The following is a 20402-nucleotide window of genomic DNA, read 5'->3' as shown; positions in this document are numbered from 1 at the left end:
TGAATGTTCAATCAATGATGTGTACATGATAATACCTCTCAACCCCGTCAAGATGATGTAGTTGTCATAGCACAGAAATTCAAGAGTATAATGACAGATGCTGTTATTAGTGGTTTGTTAGAGATGATGCCGTAGGTCACCATTAGTAGATATCGTTGTTAGGGTAGCAAGATAAAGCCAAACATGCAGAGAATGGTCATCCCTATAAACAATATATATATAAGGTCAAGATCAGCATTGTTATATGTGTGCTATAATAGGCATCGGGGTACATGAAGGCGCCTACCTGAGATGCAGGTGGACTATGCGCTATTCCATGATGAGGATGCAGTGTGTGGACCCGGCGGAAGAATAAGTCCCCCCTAGAATTATAGCAATATGGGTATAGTCAAACCAGATGTGAACACATAGAGGGTATGTCCTGACATGAGTGGCCCGGATGATAGTCTAGCAGACTAGCACTTACGTTTAGATGTGGAGGATGGTTCACGTGGTGGTACAGGCGGCTGGTGTGCATCTGCAAGGACTGCTGGCGGCGCGTCCTTTAAACCGCGTGGTTGAGACGGCAGCGCAGAGACGTGATGACGTCAGTGCGTCGCCGCATAGGTACGCGCATGCGCGGTATTAAGGTTGGAACTTATTGCCCACACTAGGGATTCCCTTAATGTGCAATTGTAAAATCTCACTGGGAGGCACAGTGTATTGCCTAATCTTCTAATATTATAGAATAGAGTAGATAAGCCAGTGTTAGTCGGCTATACAAAAGTTGCTGTTTGTCTATGCTACACTGACAGGTGTTAGTAGAAAATGAATGATAAGAGAGGAGAGGGGAGAGGCTCTCCCCTCTCCTCTCTTATCATTCATTTTCTACTTATTCTTCCGCCGGGGCCACACGCCGTATCCTCATCATGGAATAGCGCATAGTCCACCTGCATCTCAGGTAGGCGCCTTCATGTACCCCGATGCCTATTATAGCACACATATAAGAATGCTGATCTTGACCTTATATATATATTGTTTATAGGGATGACCATTCTCTGCATGTTTGGCTTTATCTTGCTACGCTAACAACGATATCTACTAATGGTGACCTACGGCATCATCTCTAACAAACCACTAATAACAGCATCTGTCATTATACTCTTGAATTTCTGTGCTATGACAACTACATCATCTTGACGGGGTTGAGAGGTATTATCATGTACACATCATTGATTGAACATTCAATTTTCTTATTTACAATACATCATGGCATTGATATACTGTCTGCACTTACTTTTACTAGACTAACTATATGGCTGAATAATCCACATACTAGAACATCCCTGATGAACCCAGCTACTGTTATCAGCTGCAAGGGGGAAACGCGTCGGATGACTCGTGGATATTATTGCCGTTAGAATCTCCGATCTCTACCATAACCCATGCTTGTCTTGAACATTGATTGCACAGCCTTGTATGAACAAATAATATACAGACAGTAGACTGTTATCAAACCACTTGAGGTGACAACCTTATCACTTCGAGACAGACTGCCTATCCAGCACTAGGGACAACACCCGGCAAGGCACTGAGTTGGCTCAGCCCCAGCGGGACCCTAGAGAAAGGCAGGGTTTAATAGCCGTCACGACTGTGGACACACATCTATACATCAATTATATGCTCTTGCATTTTTTGCCACCAACATGAATGTTCTTGGTTGCTCCATGGAGTGACAATATTCACTGTGTATATTCACTGTATATATGAGACACATGTATACGAGACACCAAATAAAATTCTGCATTACACTGCATAATCTAGTGTTTTGTTCACCACTTTTTGTTTTTTCTGTAAGTATTTTTCTCTCTCTGACATACATAAGTGGGGACACCATCATCGGACACGATTTACCTGTAGGGATCACATACTTCCCTTCTGTACTCTTACATTTGAACATAGTCTTATATTGAAGATACATATTTTTACCTGAGATGGAAAGGACTGACACTTGCTAAAAGGTTAAGAGAGTATCTTGTGGGATATCCTTTGGAATGACCTGGTCGGCTCAGATACAAGACCTGGCTGCCTAACATTTGACTTACTATGCTTGTAATGGCATTTCTATTTGCCAGAACTTAACTGCCTGTTTAAAATAAATAATAAATTAAAGCAGGCAGTGTGGATAAGTGTATGAACATGGAGGGGGGGGGGGGGTGATCACTCAATAACAGGGATCCCAAAGCTCCTGTTGAAATAGAGCAGTAATCACACTACATTCAGTTTCTATGAGACTGCACCTAAGCCAATTCTGCGTGAGGATACCTTAAGCCAATTCTGTAGGAAGATACTGTGTATACAATGATAATAAGGAATCTTTTTGGGTGGAAATAAGGGGAGGGACGAAGAATAATAAAATTCTTATAGGATTGTTTGTTATAAAAATCCAAGTATAGTGGAAGAAGAAGAAAATTTCCCAATAAGACAAATATATGATGCAGCAAGTCAGAGAGAAGACAGAAGACAGATTTCTGGAAATAAAAAGAAACAATTACCTTTCCCAACTAGTACAGGAACCAACAAGGGGAAGAATGGGGGCATTTCTGGACCTGATTTTAACCAAAAGGCCAGATAGAATATCAAAAGAAGAGATGGGGGATCACCTAGATAATAGTGACCATAACATAGTAAGTTTTCATTTATACTTTAATAAAATGCCTAGTGTGTGTGTGTGCGTGGTGGTGGTGGGGGGAGACTACAGAAACATTAAACTTCGGGAAGGCTAATTTCCAAAAGCTAAAAGAGGACCTTGGGGACATAAACTAGGATTACACCCTGAGAAGTAAAAGTACACAAGAGGAATCTGTCATTTTTAAGAACATCCTAGGTAGATCTCGTGAACAGCACATACCCTTTGGGAAGAAACATAGTAGAAATAGGAGAAAACCAATGTAGTTAACTACAGCTGTTATGGATGCAATAAATGATTAAAAAAACAGGTGTTCAGACTACTAAAAAAGAAGGGAGTGGGGAAGCACTGTGCAATTGCAGGAAGAAAAATAAATAGTGAGAAAAAAAATGTTCTTCACCTATATAATAATAAAAATGAAAATGTTGGTACCCTCAAAAATAATCCGGGTGTAACAGTGAAGGGGAATAAACAAAAGGCCAACCTACTAAACACATTTTTCTCTATTGTATTCACAGAGGAGAATCCTATGACAAATGACATGGCTAAGGATCATGTAAATTCTCCCTTATGGTGCGTTCACACCTACAGGATCTGCAGCTGATTTTCTGCAGCAGATTTCATTTAAATAACTGAACACAGCATCAAATCTGCTGCAGATCTGCTGCAGATCCTGTAGGTGTGAACGCACCCTTAACCCTTTAAGGACATGGCCCATTTTCGTTTTTACGTTTTCGGTTTTTCCTCCTTGTGTTTAAAAGGTCATAGCACTTGCATTTTTTCACCTAGAAACCCACATGACCCCTTATTTCTTGCGTCACTAATTGTACTTTGCAATTACAGGCTGAATTTTTGCATAAAGTACACTGCGAAACCAGAAAAAAATTCAAAGTGTGGTGAAATTGAAAAAAAAAACGCATTTCTTTTATTTGGGGGAAATGTGTTTTTACGCCATTCGCCCTGGGGTAAAACTGACTTGTTATGCATGTTCCTCAAGTCGTTACGATTAAAACGATATATAACATGTATAACTTATATTGTATCTGATGGCCTGTAAAAAATTCAAACCGTTGTTAACCAATATACATTCCTTAAAATCGCTCCATTCCCAGGCTTATAGCGCTTTTATCCTTTGGTCTATGGGGCTGTGCGAGGTGTCATTTTTTGCGCCATGATGTGATCTTTCTATCGGTACCTTGATTGCGCATATACGACTTTTTGATCGCTTTTTATTACATTTTTTCTGGATTTGATGCGACCAAAAATGCGCAATTTTGCACTTTGGGATTTTTTTGCGCTGACGCCGTTTACCGTACGAGATCAGGAATGTGATTAATTAATAGTTCGGGCGATTACGCACGCGGCGATACCAAACATGTTTATTTATTTATTTATTTGTTTACTTTTATTTAAAACCTGGGAAAAGGGGGGTGATTCAGACTTTTATTAGGGGAGGGGGATTTTTACTATTAACAACACTTTTTTTTTTTTTTTTTACACATATACTAGAAGCCCCCCTGGGGGACTTCTAGTATATACACTTGGATCTCTCATTGAGATCTCTGCAGCATAGATATGCTGCAGAGATCAATGAGATAGGCACTCGTTTGCTTTCGGCTGCTGCAGCCGGAAGTAAACGAGTGCCGAGCCGAGGACGGCGCCATCTTGGACGCGTCCCCGGCCGGCATCAGTAACGGAGATCGCTCCTCCGGGACAAGGTCCCGGAGGAGCGATCTCCCCCACTAGACACCAGGGAAACGTTGCCTCCGGTAATCGGAGGCAGCTGTCAACTTTGACAGCTGCCTCCGATTAGCTAATTAGCGGGCACGGCGATCGGACCGTGCCCGCTAATAGCGGCGGTCCCGGGCTACACGCGGCACCCGGGATCGCGGCACTTCAAAGCGGGGCCGCCGCGCGGCCCCGCTTTGAAGTGCTAATGAGGACATAGGACGTACCGGTACGTCCTATGTCCTTAAGAGGTTAAAGTGTCACTGTCATGAATTTTTTTTTTTGCAGAAATCAATAGTCCAGGCGATTTTAAGAAACTTTGTAATTAGGTTTATTAGCCAAAAAAATGCATTTTTATCATGAAAAAGCAGTTTGAAGCTCTCCCCCCTGTCTTCATTGTTCTCTTATGGAGAGAGCTAAAGAAAAGACCAAAACAGGTCAACAAAGAGTTAATCTACAAATCCCTCACCCGTTATCTCCTGGGACAGTCACCACTGACCTGTCTGAGCTCAGATTACAGCTGTCACCCAGCTCTGTGCCTGTAATCCTCTGTTATCTGCTTTCTGCTGCTGGCTAACTCCCTCCTTCCTCCTCCCCCCTCCCCTCTCCCTAGAGCAGACAAGGTACATCTCATGCAACAAGTCACAATTTTCAGATTTTTTGCAGTGGATGGAAAAGAGGAAGGAGGGGGGACCTGGGAAAAGGCTTTTTACATGCAGATAATGGCAGATTTGGCTAATAAACCCAATTACAAAGTTTCTTAAAATCGCCTGGACTATTGATTTCTGCAAAAAAAAAAAAAAAAAAAATACGACAGTGACTCTTTAAATCTCACCTACCTAATTATAAGAAGTGAGGAGAGTTTTGCAAGAATTAAGTACTGTGTTAGACAGAACCTTATTCCTAATATAGATTCTATAATAACAGGGATTGTTCCTCAAGACTGGTGCATAACTAATGTGGTACCAATATTCAAGAAGGGGTCAAAAAATAATCCTGGAAACTAAGGGGGGCATTTATTAAGTCCGGCGTTTTTTTACGCCGGACTTAAAAATGCCCCCGCAGCTCCGGCGCTACAGAGATTTATGTAGAGGCGGACTGCCTCTACATAAATCCCGTGCGCGCCGGTGCGCACCGCCGAAAACCTACGCCAGCTGAGGACTGGAGTAGGTTTTCGGCGTATATTTGGGCGGAATGGATGGTAAATCGCGCGGACTCTGAGTCCGCACCCTCCGTTCCGCCCACTACACGACCCCTTTCCGCCCCCCGGCGTACTCGGCGGAAAGTGACGATTTGCGAATATTTTATTCGCAGATCGGCCATTTGCGTATAAAAAAATACGCAAATCGGCACTTTCCGCCGAAAATCATCCGTTCGCAGGATGATACATGTGGCCCTAAGTGTTACAGTCTAAGGCTATGCTCACACACTGTGAACATCCGGCCGTTCCGTGACCCCAGCCGGGTCACAGAACGGCCAGTCTCAGCCCGGATCATCCCGGCCAGTACTTAAGTACTGGCCAGGTGATCTTTCCGGCCGCGGAGCTCTGATGCGGACGCAAAAGCGCTCCCGCATCAGAGCTTCCCATAGCCCATAGCCCATAGCCCATAGCCCATGAACTGACAGGTCTTTCTGCGGCCGGAATTCACTGAATTCGGGCCGCATGGGATCCCGTCCGGAGCGTATAGGATGTGTGTACGCTCCGGCCGGGATCCCATTGCAAATAAGGCATTGTTCAACTCCTCAAAACTATGGCCGTAGTTCTGTAGCAAGAACTATGGCCGTAGTTTTACGTAGTGTGAACATAGCCTAACATCTAAAGTGAGTAAAGTATTTGAGGGTTTGTAAGAGATGCTATATTGGATATAATATATAATATTATAACACAGCATCAGCATGGGTTTATGAGGGATCGATCCTGCCAGTCTAATCTGATCAGCTTTTATGAAGAGGTCAGTTATAGACTGGACCTGGGGAAGGCTGTGGATGTTGTGTATCTGGACTTTTCAAAGACATTTGATACTGTGCGGCATAAAAGGTTGGTCTACAAAATGAGGATGTTGTGACTAGGGAAAAACAGTTTCTAGGTAAGTAACCGGCTCAGTAACTGGAAACAGAGTGTGGCCATCAATGGGGCATACTCTGATTGGGTCACAGTTACTAGTGGGGGTAACACAGGGGTCCGTGTTGGGTCAACTTCTTTTTAATATATAGAATCTCCATTTTTGCAGATGACAATAAATTGGGTAAAGTAATCACCAAAGAGAAGGCTAATGAAATATTACAGACACATTTGGAGAAGCTGGAGGCCTGGGTAGAGACATGGCAAATGAAGTTTAATGTGGATAATTGTAAGGTTATGCCCTTGGGCCATAGAAATAATATAAGTTATGTGCTAAAAAATAAAACACAGGGTAACACTGCTTCCGAAAAGGACCTGGGGGTTTTGGTGGACAGTAATTTCAACTTTAGTGATCAGTGCCAGGCAGAGGCTGTCAAGGCTAATGACATCATGGAATGAATTAAAAGAGGCATAGATGCTAAAGATTAGAACATAGTTTTGGCTCCTTTATAAATCACTGGTCAGACGACACATGGAATACTGTGTACAGTTTTGGGCACCAGTTTATAAGAAGGACATGGCTGAACTGGAGAGGTTCAGAGGAGGGCAACCAAGGTCATTGAGAGAATGGATGGGTTAGAGTACCAAGACAGGTTATCAAGCCTAGGGCTTTTAAGTTTAGGAAAAAAAAAACGCTTTAGGGCGATGTACATGCCACATGATTCTATTATGGCTGATTCATTAAATAAATTTAAAGGGGTTGTCCGGCGCTAAAAAATTATTCACAGAATAACACACATTACAAAGTTATACAACTTTGTAATGTATGTTATGTCTGTGAATGGCCCCCTTCCCCGTGTCCCACCACCCCCACCCGTGTACCCGGAAGTGTGGTGCGCTATACATACCTGTCACGTGCCGACCACGGTCTCCGATCCTCAGCAGTGACGTCTTCTTCGGGCGGACGGCGGATCTTCCCGAGTGCCGGCCGCCCTCTGCAGAGTCATCCGAAGCTCAGCCGCGATTGGCTGAGCATAACTGTGCTCAGCCAATCGCGGCTGAGCGGCTGATGACGCGGCCACGTCATCAGCTGCTCAGCTGCGATTGGCTGAGCACAGTTATGCTCAGCCAATCGCGGCTGAGCTTCGGATGACGCTGCAGAGGGCGGCCGGCACTCGGGAAGATCCGCCGGCCGCCCGAAGAAGACGTCACTGCTGAGGATCGGAGACCGTGGTCGGCACGTGACATGTGAGTATAGCGCACCACACTTCCGGGTACACGGGTGGGGGTGGTGGGACACGGGGAAGGGGGCCATTCACAGACATAACACACATTACAAAGTTGTATAACTTTGTAATGTGTGTTATTCTGTGAATAATTTTTTAGCGCCGGACAACCCCTTTAAGGGAGGCCTGAATGCTTTTCTTGAAAAATATAATATTACTAGTTATGGGTGCTAGATTACATGTGATAGTACAGTGATCCAGGGATTTATTCTGATTGCCATAGTGGAGTCGGGAAGGAATTTTCTCCCTGTGATGGGGCAATTGGCATCTGCCTCATAAGGATTTTTGCCTTCCTCTGGATCAACATAGTAGGGTTTCTGTAGGCTAAACTTGAAGGACTTTAGTCTTTTTAACCTTATTAACTATGTTACTATGTTGTATCCTCTATACATATGTGTTAATGATGAAGCACATGTAGTTCTGTAAAATCAACACTGAAAGTAAGCCATATGACCTACTAAGGGTGGATAAACCTCTTCTTTTCTATAACAGAGCTTCAAATTCCCACACCTATATTACCTGTTTAGACATATAATTAAGAGGAACCAACCAGCTCTCCAATGTGGTGTCTGCCAGACTCAGGCAGGGCTTGAAATCTCAAAATATAACTCTTTAATCTTTTGTCACTAGGGGTGGTAACTTCCATCACCAACCGAACCCCCCCACTTCCCCATCAGAAAAGAATAAAATCTGCGCTTTTTCCGTGGCTTAGAGCTGTGTAGATGTCAAAGTGCACATAAGGTCAGACGTATTTGCCAGATTTATTAAGGGGCCCCTCAGACTAAGCTGATACCAGCAGGCTTGTCCTTAAGACCAGTGTGTGCAAACGTCATTCTTTAGCTTTAGAAGCAAAAATAAATCATATCTATTTAAATTACAATTGAAACATTTAAATAATGCACTAAGCAAAGGAGATTTACAAATAAATAAAAATGGCAGGGTAAAGAGGCTTGTTTATGAGTGATTATTGGAAGATAGAATCTTTATTTGTAAAGAGAGAACAGATTTACATTAGATTTTTTTAGTCTCTCTCAATCAAGGGCGCAGGCTGTTAACACAAGTGATGATATCAAATATCATACAACATTCCTCTGGGCACACAACATAGCATCCATATATAGAAACCATTTACTCCCACTAGTATCAGAAATAAACTGTGGCATTCTTTTTTAAATGCAGTGCACTTCCACATGGAGAAACAACTAGGCCTACAATAAGGTTTAATAAACTGACCCACTGGTCAGGATGAAACCTTAACGCATTTTTCTCGGGTTAGTATCGTGGTGTGTGCACTGTAAAGTGGATATGAATAAATTTCATTTCATTGTTCATTTATTCAAGTTAATCTAAGGTCAAGTTATTTGTGACGTTACTGTTTTTAACCCTCTCGGCCTCATAGACTGCAGAAACAGCTGGCCAGGGTCACTGTTTACATGAGCCATCTTGTAAGGGAGGGAGGAGGGGGAGATGGAGAGAGCAGCTCACACACAGTTTTCTGTGTCTTTAGCAGAAAGCAGCAAACTCAGAACTGGGGAAATTCCTAGTAAAATTACTGTTGAACAAAGCATTGAACATAGTAATACACCATGTTTATGAAAGACAGTGACGGCAGGTTTATCATTACTTACAATCGACATTAGAGTTAAAACATAGTGCTGTAGATTTCTGCCATGATGGCGCACCATTTTTGCATCTGCTGTAACCATGAGTTCTACATATCTTGGATATGAAATGAAGCGCTTTCGTCTGACATGTGACGTGTTTCCTTCATCTTTTGTCTCGTATGGCAAATTTTCAGATAGTGCAGAGTTTGTAAACATAATAACATCTTCCTCAAAGCTGCTTGAAGCATGTAAAAATGTTAACTTTTCCTTCATTTTAGATTCTGTACAAAAATAAAAGCAAAAAAATTGTTAGCAATGTTAAAAAAAATTACTTCCTTATATTTTAGAGTAAGTGCCAACACATTACAAAAGACGTTTAAGACCACATATGTGTGTCAGCACTCCGCTAATCCGGTATTGATGGCCTATCCTGTGGAAAGGCCATCAATGTTTTTCCCCAGAAAACCCTCTAAAATATAACCACATTTATTCTTTCCAAGATGCACAAAAGTATAATCCATTTTGGAGTTGGACAGGCTCCTTTAAATACAAAAACACCATGTAGGCCAACCACCACCTACATTCATATATACAAACCACACACACACACAAAAAGGCTAAAGAGTTGCCCAGTCTCTTTTGCAATTCTTCACATGTAGGAATATAGATGTTGATTATCCTACATGGAGGAAAGTCTCTGTCCAAGTACAAAATGCATTCTACTTGTATGCACCTTGGAACAAGTAAAAGTGGTTCTATGATAACTGCAAAGGTTTGTTCATGAAGGAGCAGCACAGACACAAATCTCAATTTTTTTTACACTAATAAAAATATTAGGGATCGTATGGAAAAAAAAACTGTGCCATGTTACCATTACCATTACATTACAGTGCCATTACATGGTGGTTTGGTGTGGAAATAAAATTTATTTCTGTGTAAACCTCAGTACTTCTGCGCTGATCCTGCCTTGTGGGGACTCTTCATGATCCGGTAATCTGGTGCGATTACCCCTTCTTGCAATTTTATTTGTACATCAATCCACCTTGATCCATTAAAATGAACATATCATTTGTCACAAACCTTTGTCAAGTTAAATTTCTTTGTATACCCCCATTTCCTAAATAGTGATATCATTGACCCATGCCAGTTTTTTGCGGGGCCGCTAGCGATCCTGGCCGGAGTGTATATTATGTGTATACACTCATGCTGGGATTCCCTCAGCCTGCAGCACAATGTAAGATCTTGTACAACAATGGCCGCGATTAATACAGAACTTACGCTGAGTGAACATAGCCTGATGGTTAGTTTACACAGACAGATTTATCTGACAGATTTTTTAAGCCAAAGCAAGGAATGGATTTGAGAAGAGGAGAAATCTCAGTCTTTCCTTTATGACCTGTTCCCTGTATATAGTCTGTTCCTGGCTTTGGCTTTAAAGATCTGTCAGATAAATCTGTCTGTGTAAACGCACCATAAAACTTGGTGATAAAACCCGTAGCCAATGTTGGGTGTGCTCGCAATCCAATTAAGCATTGCACACAATGTAAAGTTGTACTTTACATTGTGTACACAGCTATTTTCTTGATTGATTTAATTACCAATGGCCATTTTTATTAGTGAAAAGAACGGCCGTCGTTAACAAAATTAATACATTGTGTGAACATGGCCTAATAATGAGGCTAGAAAAGAGAGACTCAAAGTATTCGCCTATGCTATTAGTGATGCAATTTCACTGAACGCTTTCTAGGGAGCTCGGTAAAACAGGCTTATCTTAGTAAGTAGAGCTGGCACATTTCAAATAATCTGGAATACTTCTGTTTTAACTGGCATATATGAATCCCTGGAGTGCACACACAGCTGTAGCCTTTGCCACGGCGTTGTTTTTAGAGCATTAGATCATATGTGTTGTATAGAATACAGTTAAGCCATAAATGTCTGGCATAGAACCAGCTGTCAGTTATAAACAAAGCCATACATTTTCATCAATTGGAGAGAAACAGTGGAAAAGCATTCCTTTCAGATAAAAATTACTTATGGTATGTGCTATAATACATTACAGTTTAGAATCCACAGTAATTTTTTTTTTTTAATTGCTATTTTTTTCAATCAAGATTGTTAAAAGGAACACTCCATTTTGCAATTACAACATAGACATTTTGCTGCATAAACTTTTAAATGCAATGTTAACTTCACTGTAGCAATCAACAAGAGCTTTTAATCAGGATTAAAAAGTTTTATAACCCTTATAGCCTTGTCTCTTGGTTACACATATACAGTAGCTGTTAAGTTACAGATTGAAAAAGACAAATGTGTCGTTCACATGCTGGCATGAAGACCAGAGTTTTCGGCTTCTTGCCAGTTGCAAAGCATACCATAACAGGACACGTGCAGGCAAGGCATGCTGTCTGAGGATTTAGGAATAGTTCACACTATGACTGAGCAAGGGACAACTGAGAGCCTTGGTGTCCTGCATGTCACAAGCAGAATCCTTTCAGTTGTGCATAAATCGTAGTAGCAGCTGCTAGACAGCTTACCCTATTACCACGGTAACAGATGATGACAGGAATTCAGAATACTGTAGTCACTCTTTGCATATAGAGCATGCTTGTCATCTACTGTATATTGGATTTAAACATGGGAGGCTCCCCGCAGAGTAGCCATATGTTTTATATTGCTCCCATTGACTTTCTGTGGGAACTATATAAATATGTAGACAGTGAGCTTTCCCTTGTGGTAGCTGCAGGAGGACCAGAGATTTATTAATTTAATGGCTTTTTAAAGGGGTTGTGTGGCGCTAAACATTTATTCACAAAATAACACACATTAGAAAGTTATACAACTTTGTAATGTGTGCTATGTATGTGAATGGCCCCCTTCCCCGTGTTCTATTAGCCAGCATGGGTCCCATTGCTGCGCCGGCTAATTAAGCCTCTAAATGCAGCTGTCAAACCTGACAGCTGCATTTAGAGACTTTGCTTGCACGTCCCTGGTGTCTAGTGGGGCAGATCTTCCCCCCATGCAATGCGATCGCGGGGGGGAGATCCGTGCTTCTGGCCAGGCCGGGACTCAGCGTCGCAATGACGCTGATCCCGGCTCGGCAATAGCTGCAGTAGGCCAGTGCAATGTATCACCGATCTGATGGATCTTTGCTGTGTATATACACAGCATTGTGTATATACAAGTCTCCCAGGGGGACTTCTAGTTAATGTAAAAATAAAAGTAAAAATGTTTTTTTATTAATAAAAAAAATGCCCTCTCCTAATAAAAGTCCAAATCACCCCCCTTTTCCCATTTTATAAATATAAACAAATTAATAAACATATTTAATATTAAATTATCACATTCCTAATCTCGCACGGTAAACGGCGTAAGCGCCAAAAAAATCCAAAGTGCAAAATTGTGCATTTTTGGTTGCATCAAATCCAGAAAAAAATGTCATAAAAATCGATCAAAAAGTTGTATATGCCCAATCAAGGTACCGATGGAAAGTACATGTCATAGCGCAAAAAATGACGCCTCACACAGCCCCATAGACCAAAGGATAAAAGCGTTATAAGCCTGGGAATAGAGCAATTTTAATATAATTGTAATCATAACGACTTGAGGAACATGCATAACAAGTCAGTTTTACCCCAGGGTGAACGGCGTAAACATGAAACTCCCTGAAATAAAAACAAATTCCTTTTTTTTTCAATTTGACAGCGCAAATGATTTTTTTTCCCGTTTCGCAGCATATTTTATGATAAAATAATGCCTGTCATTGCAAAGTATAATTGGTGTCACAAAAAATAAGGGCTCATGTGGGTCTCTAGGTGAAAAAATGCAAGCGTTATGGCCTTTTAAACATAAAGTGAAAAAAGCTAAAGTGCAAAAACGAAAATTGGCTTTGACCTTAAGGGGTTAAAGAAGATAGGGGATTTGGAGCTCTGATTGCCAAAAAATGTAGCTTCAACAACTATACAGACATGAACTGACCATATTCTTTAGTCTATGCTGTTATACACTGTGTAGCAGTGTGACAAGTAAAGTAGCAGTACATACAAAGAATTTTATGTTAACACAGTAAGAAAATCAGAATAAACCTTCTTTTCAAATCTATACTAATATGTGCCAGTGACGAGCCCTGCCCAATCTCTTTATAGCTGATACTATGACAGCAACACCTGTTCAAATTGTAAAAATGATAGGACTGAACTTGGATGAAAACTATCTGGTCAGCAAATGTCAAAACCAAGTTCAGTTTCAAAGCGCATGAATAGTTATCATCATTCAAGCCCAGAGGAAGGAAGATGTAGTGTAATAGTATGCAAGGTCTACTGAATGAATATACTGCATGGCACTCTTGAGAATACCCATGGTTTTATTTCCAGATAAGTCTAAAGTTATATGTAAAAAAAAAAAAAACAAGTTTTGTTTCAAGGCTTTTAATTAAAGGAAAGCAATAAGTTAAAGGGGTTGTCCAGCGAAAATCTTTTTCTTTAAAATCAACTAAATATATTCGCCCCTCCAGTTGCGGACGGGGGTTACAAATACAATATACTCCCAATCCCTGAGGCTAAACGCATGTGGACAAACTCCCCCTTTAATTTGACAAAACTAAAATCTAACTTTTAATCTTACATACGAATAAAAACTGTGTATTAACTGGTAAAGAAAATGTTAAAAACACAACAGTCGAACTGCTACCAAATCAGCCATATGCAGTACAACCAAATCAGGTCTATTTCACTGATTATGTTTGAGCAGTGTGCTGTTGCTATTAAAAATCTGCCTATAGCCCCTTCAACATGTTTTGCAGCATCCGCAGTGTCCTCAGGAAGAATTGCTATCAAGCCCCCTATGGTCGCCTCCTCCTTATATATGGCCTGATCTAATCAGGAGGTCCTCAGTCCCACCAAAAACAAATGGTCACCTGTCCAATAGGATGTCAAAGAAATAGCACTTAGCAATAAAAGTGGCTCTAATTCTTAGTATAGACAGATGATTCCACAAATAGCCACCCATTCCAAACATGTGGGAGGCTCTACACTAGCAAATTATATCCAAACACATCACACCTGTACGTTGTGGCTAACATCAATACACAGCGCTGGAGGATCCCACCTCCGTCACTGACTGGCTGAGTGGACTTGAAAGGTCATGTCTCAAGCCCGTGTCAGACACCAGGAACCGGCCAGGCAGCGGGGACCGGAGCACCGCGATACGGGACCCGCCGCTGGAACCAGAGAGGTGAATGGACGTCATTGCCCTCAGCCACCTCCTCCCAGGCCATATAAAAAAGAAAGCCCCCAGGCCGGAGTACCCCTTTAATAGTAATTCTTCCTGAGGATGCTGCGGGTGCTGCAAAACATGTTGAAGGGGCTATAGGCAGATTTTTTAATAACAACAGTACACTGCTCCACCATATTTTTTTTCCTTTTCAATTCATACACCAACATTTTGAAAAAAAATATTAAACTAAGCAATTAAGCATCTAAAATACCATTATACTCAAAGAGAGATGATATCCTCAACCACCCACACAAAATAAACTAGAATTCATCCCTGCAGTCTTTCCTATACAATATATAGTTCTTTACATCTCGATAACTCCTCCCTGTGTGGTAAAACTTGCAGGGCGCCCTACCTAGTCATCCAATATATAAACCACACATCTTTAAGTCCAAACCCAAAACGTCTTTCTTAATTCCACTATCCTTAAATAAGTCCCTCAACAACCGGATGGCGGCACAGCCCCGCCCAAGACGCGGGGGAACGAAGCAGGACCAGGAGCAAACCCACACCCCAAAGCTATATATTCTTCCCAGAAAATACAATACAATAACAAGTTAGTCTACACGAGGGCAGATGACAACAACTCTCAACCAACTTCCCCTCCATAGCAGACACACCCAACTAAGTGCCCCCCTGACAGGAAGAAAGTTCATTCTACTCATATCAATGACCAGGATGTTACCTCTCAACACCCCTGCTCACCAACCCAGCCTTGACCGAAGACCTCCGCTGCCCATATATCATGGACAGCCGGGTACTCTAGCCAGACCGGTAACATCCTTAACATACATCCTTTATCACCATGATGAAAATTTATCAACTTAGACACATTCTCTGTTGTCCACCTTTTAGCTGTATACTTATCTAATGGCTATACATAGGGTGTAGGTTAACAAACTGCCAACCCCCCCCCCCCCCCCCCCTCCGTACGGCCAGGACCCGACCGCGCCGCCACCCCAAACAAACAACATTCATACCATATAATTATATCTCTACAGGCGTCCCACAAGTACCTCACAGGTTGCATCTTCTTATCGACCAAACTTTTGATAATTACATTATACTGCAGGGAATCAGCATTTTAATTATTCCAAACTTGTAAGGGTGTAAGGGTGAACTGGAGTATAAAAGAAGCAGAAAGCATAACACAAATAATGGGGACACCAATAAAAACTAAAGGTAAAGTCACTAAGATGTATAAAGTCCTGGGTGAAAAATATAATAATAATGATAAATTTACTTCAGAATAGAAATGGGGAAACACAATAGGAGATAAGGAACAAGTGTTTTGGTACAAAGTGTACACAAATGCACGGAAATAAATCACGGATAAAAAGCACACAATGATTCAGTTTTTCTGTAATCACAGATTGTACTATTCAGTAAAAGATATTAATAAATGGAGAAGGGGGGATTCGGTTGTATGTTGTAAATGTGGGGTTGAAGATGTTACATTAGAACACCACTGGTGGACATGTGAAGGTGTGAATACGTTTTGGATAGACATTTTTTAGTTATGACACGACTATTTGAGTTGATATTAAAAGATGAATATATACAGTATGTGCAATATTGGGAGTCTTTGAAGGAGAACATTTGGTGGGAAATACTAAAAAAGTGATATATCAGTTATTTTTAGCTGCACGGGTGATTATATTGCGAAATTGGATGTCGCCCAAAGCACCTACGATTAAGGAATGGAGAGAATTAAAGGGGTTATCCAGCGCTACAAAAACATGGCCACTTTCCCCTTACTGTTGTCTCCAGCTTGGACGGGGTTTTGAAACTCAGTTCCATTGAAGTAAATGGAGCTTAATTGCAAACCGCACCTGAACTAGAGACAACAGTAGGGGGAAAAGTGGCCATGGTTTTGTAGCGCTGGATAACCCCTTTAAGTTCTACAATACTAAAGAATGAACTCTGGCATAATACCTATATTAAGAAGAGGAAGGATAAGAAATTAATTGAACGTGTTGCCCATTGGGATAAGTATTGAAGTGTTAATCTTAATTAAGATAAATGTGCAAAGGTGGGGTTTTTTTGCCTGCCAGCAGAGTGGGGGGGGGGAGGGGGGTTTGAGACTGGGAGAAGTTAAGGAGTAGAGACAAGTTCGGAATAATTAAAATGCTGATTCACTGCTCCATGGATCGGCAGCAGCTTCCCCCGGATCCCGGAACTCGGCAGAGACCGGGACCCGGGGGTTTACTGCTCGCTTTACCGGTATCAGTGGATCGTTACCGATCCACTGATGCCGGTGATTGGCTGTGCTGGACACCTTCAAAGGGTCCAGGGGCAGCTACACTAAACTGTCAGCTATCAGCTGACAGTTTAGTTTCGGCTTTCGGTCACTGTTTGTGTAAACAGTGAGCACCGGGAGCCGGGAAGTTATAGTACGTCCTGGTGCGGAAAGTAACCTCCTGCCAGGACGTACTATAACGTCCTAGTGCGTCTGTGGGTTAATGTAGTTATTGTGTTCGGTAAGGCCGTTTGGGTGCTCTGGGGGGTGGGGCAGTGCTTCAAACAGCCTTACTGGACACAGGACTACATTTAAACTGCACAAACTGACAAACCTTCATCCTTCGTGCCCCATCCGCAATAGGGAGCTATACAGCATGTTACATTTGTCTAAGCACACTTTTAGTTCCCCTAAAAGTAAGCATATTATTATTTCAGGAAAAAGTTTTAATATTTTTTAAAGGCGTAAAATAAAACAATATTGGGTATTGTTGTAATTGTACAGAATACAATTTTTTCCAGTTTTTCTGTACATTTTATGGTAAAAGGTGTCATTATAAAGTGTACTTGGTCCCACATAAAACAAGCGCTCACATGGCTCTTGGGAGGAGCTGCCCAGACAATCCTTAGATTGTCCAGACTGCCCATTGAAGAAAGCAACGGTCTAAAGGTTGTTCCTGCCTGAAATTGAATTATTAAGTATCTATGAGAAGGTAAGTATGCCAAGTACAGTGTGCCTGTAAAGACCTGCAATTCAAAGACAAAATCCATGCCATGCCATGTATGATTGACATTTGTGAAGGATCCAAAGTGGGCGAGAGCTTGGCGTGACTTTTTACTTTAAATTTGATAGAAGATAATTTAATTTTGTTTTGAAATGCAATTTTTATTTAAGTTTATTTAAGTTAAGTTTCGCAAATTTAAGTAAAATTTCAATTTTTTTGACAAAGTTTATTTAAATTTAATATATAGTGTAAGTTTTAAAATGGAACCTATTAAATATGTAGCGTAGAAGGAAACTGAAAAAGCCCTTTGGAGGGAATAACATTGAAGCCCCTTTAACCTCTTCCTGCTGTGGGTGGGAGGTTCAGAGAGGGGTCACGCAGTCAGGGACCGCGGCAGTTAGCCGATGCAGCTAATTAACCATTTAGATGCAGCTGTCAAAGCTGACAACTGCATTTAAATGGCTGTAAATAGCCATCCCTGGTGTCTAGTGAGGGGGAACGACCCTCCGCGCATGTGCGATGTGATCGCGGCGGGGTGATCCCTTTATTTTACCCCATGGGGCCTCTGCATCGCAATGACGCTGCTCCCAGCTCAGTGAAGGATTGCTTTGGGCTGTAGTAGGCCAAAGTAATCCAGCACTGATCTAAACAATCTATGAGAGATCAGTGCAGTAATAATTAAAGTCCCCCAGGGGGACTAAAAGTTAAAGTACGGGAGAGGGATGTTAAACCTATACAACACAGTGGGGGCCAATTTAAAATACAGTGAGGAAAAAAAAGTATTTAGTCAGGCACCAATAGTGCAAGTTCCACCACTTAAAAAGATGAGAGAGGCCTGTGATTGACACCATATGTAGACCTCAACTATGGGAGACAAAATGAGAAAACAAATCCAGAAAATTTTCTGATTTTGTAAGAATTTATTTGCAAATGATGGTGGAAAATAAGTATTTGGTCAGTAACAAAATTTCATCTCAATACTTTGTTATATATCCTTTGTTGGCAATGACAGAGGTCAAAAGTTTTCTGTAAGTTTTCACAAGGTTGGCACACACTGTTGTTGGTATGTTGGCCCATTCTTCCATGCAGATCTCCTCTACAGCAGTGATGTTTTGGGGCTGTCGCTTGGCAACACGGACTTTCAACTCCCTCCAAAAGTTTTCTATAGGGTTGAGATCTGGAGACTGGCTAGGCCACTCCAGGACCTTGAAATGCTTCTTACGAAGCCACTCCTTCGTTGCCCTGGCGGTGTGCTTTGGATCATTGTCATGTTGAAAGACCCAGCCACATTTCATCTTCAATGCCCTTGCTGATGGAAGGAAGTTTGCACTCAAAATTTCACGATACATGGCCCCATTCATTCTTTCATGTACCCGGATCAGTCGTCCTGGCCCCTTTGCAGAGAAACAGCCCCAAAGCATGATGTTTCCACCCCCATGCTTTACAGTAGGTATGGTGTTTGATGGATGCAACTCGGTATTCTTTTTTCTCCAAACACGACAAGTTGTGTTTCTACCAAACAGTTCCACTTTGGTTTCATCAGACCATAGGACATTCTCCCAATACTCTTCTGGATCATCCAAATGCTCTCTAGCAAACTTCAGACGGGCCCGGACATGTACTGGCTTAAGCAGTGGGACACGTCTGGCACTGCAGGATCTGAGTCCCTGGCGGCGTAGTGTGTTACTGATGGTAGGCTTTGTTACATTGGCCCCAGCTCTCTGCAGTTCATTGACTAGGTCCCCCCGCGTGGTTCTGGGATTTTTTCTCACCGTTCTTGTGATCATTTTGACCCCACAGGGTGAGATTTTGAGACCCAGATCGAGGGAGATTATCAGTGGTCTTGTATGTCTTCCATTTTCTAACTATTGCTCCCACAGTTGATTTCTTCACTCCAAGCTGGTTGCCTTTTGCAGATTCAGTCTTCCTAGCCTGGTGCAGGGCTGCAATTTTGTTTGTGGTGTCCTTTGACAGCTCTTTGGTCTTCACCATAGTGGAGTTTGGAGTCTGACTGTTTGAGGGTGTGCACAGGTGTCTTTTTATACTGATAACAAGTTTAAACAGGTGCCATTACTACAGGTAATGAGTGGAGGAAAGAGGAGACTCTTAAAGAAGAAGTTACAGGTCTGTGAGAGCCAGAAATCTTGATTGTTTGTAGGTGACCAAATACTTTTTTTCCACCATAATTTGCAAATAAATTCTTACAAAATCAGACAATGTGATTTTCGAGATTTGTTTTCTCATTTTGTCTCTCATAGTTGAGGTCTACCTATGATGTAAATTACAGACGCCTCTCATCTTTTTAAGTGGGAGAACTTGCACTATTGGTGACTGACTAAATACTTTTTTTCCCCACTGTAGGTCTACCTCCCCCTTTCATTGATCATGCAACTCCTGACTATTTTCCATGCCTTTAGAATGACCTCTTGTATCTGGGCATCACCAGTCCACCACACCCATGTGGGGAAGAGGGCCTTAGGGTCTATTTTAAGGAACATAATGCGAAAGGCATAATAAAGATCAGAAACCGTTGCTTTGCGCGACGTCTCACCTATAATGCCGTCTAATGTGACTCCACTGTCAGGTTCCGTAGTCTAGTAGAACAGAAAGAGTGCAATTGGTTGATGGAAGGGGGAGGTTAAATTTTAGTGAAATTTCCAGTGGAGACAGCAGGTTTACGTACCTCTCTTTTCAACTACAATTTATTCTGGCAAGCTGTTTGAGAACTGAGCAGTTTTTCTTAAGTAGTAATGTAAATGTGTTTAATTTGACCTTTAAAAAAAAAGCTGTGCTGAAAAAAATGACCACAAACCTCAATGA

At 41.7% G+C, this 20402-nt stretch overlaps 1 protein-coding gene across 1 annotated transcript in view; it reads right to left on the bottom strand.

Annotated features, from left to right (window-relative positions):
- ADAMTS20 (ADAM metallopeptidase with thrombospondin type 1 motif 20) overlaps positions 1-20402 on the bottom strand; it is a 140126-nt gene that overhangs the window by 86131 nt on the left and 33593 nt on the right. The window contains exon 4 of the mRNA XM_069975985.1: positions 9373-9629. Within this exon, the coding sequence (XP_069832086.1) occupies positions 9373-9629 (257 nt within the window). The remainder of the gene's footprint in view (positions 1-9372; positions 9630-20402) is intronic.

The sequence above is a fragment of the Dendropsophus ebraccatus genome, chromosome 1 (assembly GCF_027789765.1).
Source record: "Dendropsophus ebraccatus isolate aDenEbr1 chromosome 1, aDenEbr1.pat, whole genome shotgun sequence".
Taxonomy (NCBI): Eukaryota; Metazoa; Chordata; class Amphibia; order Anura; family Hylidae; genus Dendropsophus; species Dendropsophus ebraccatus.
The sequence above is the reverse complement of the archived record's forward strand: the minus strand, read 5'-3'. Positions and strand labels throughout refer to the sequence as shown.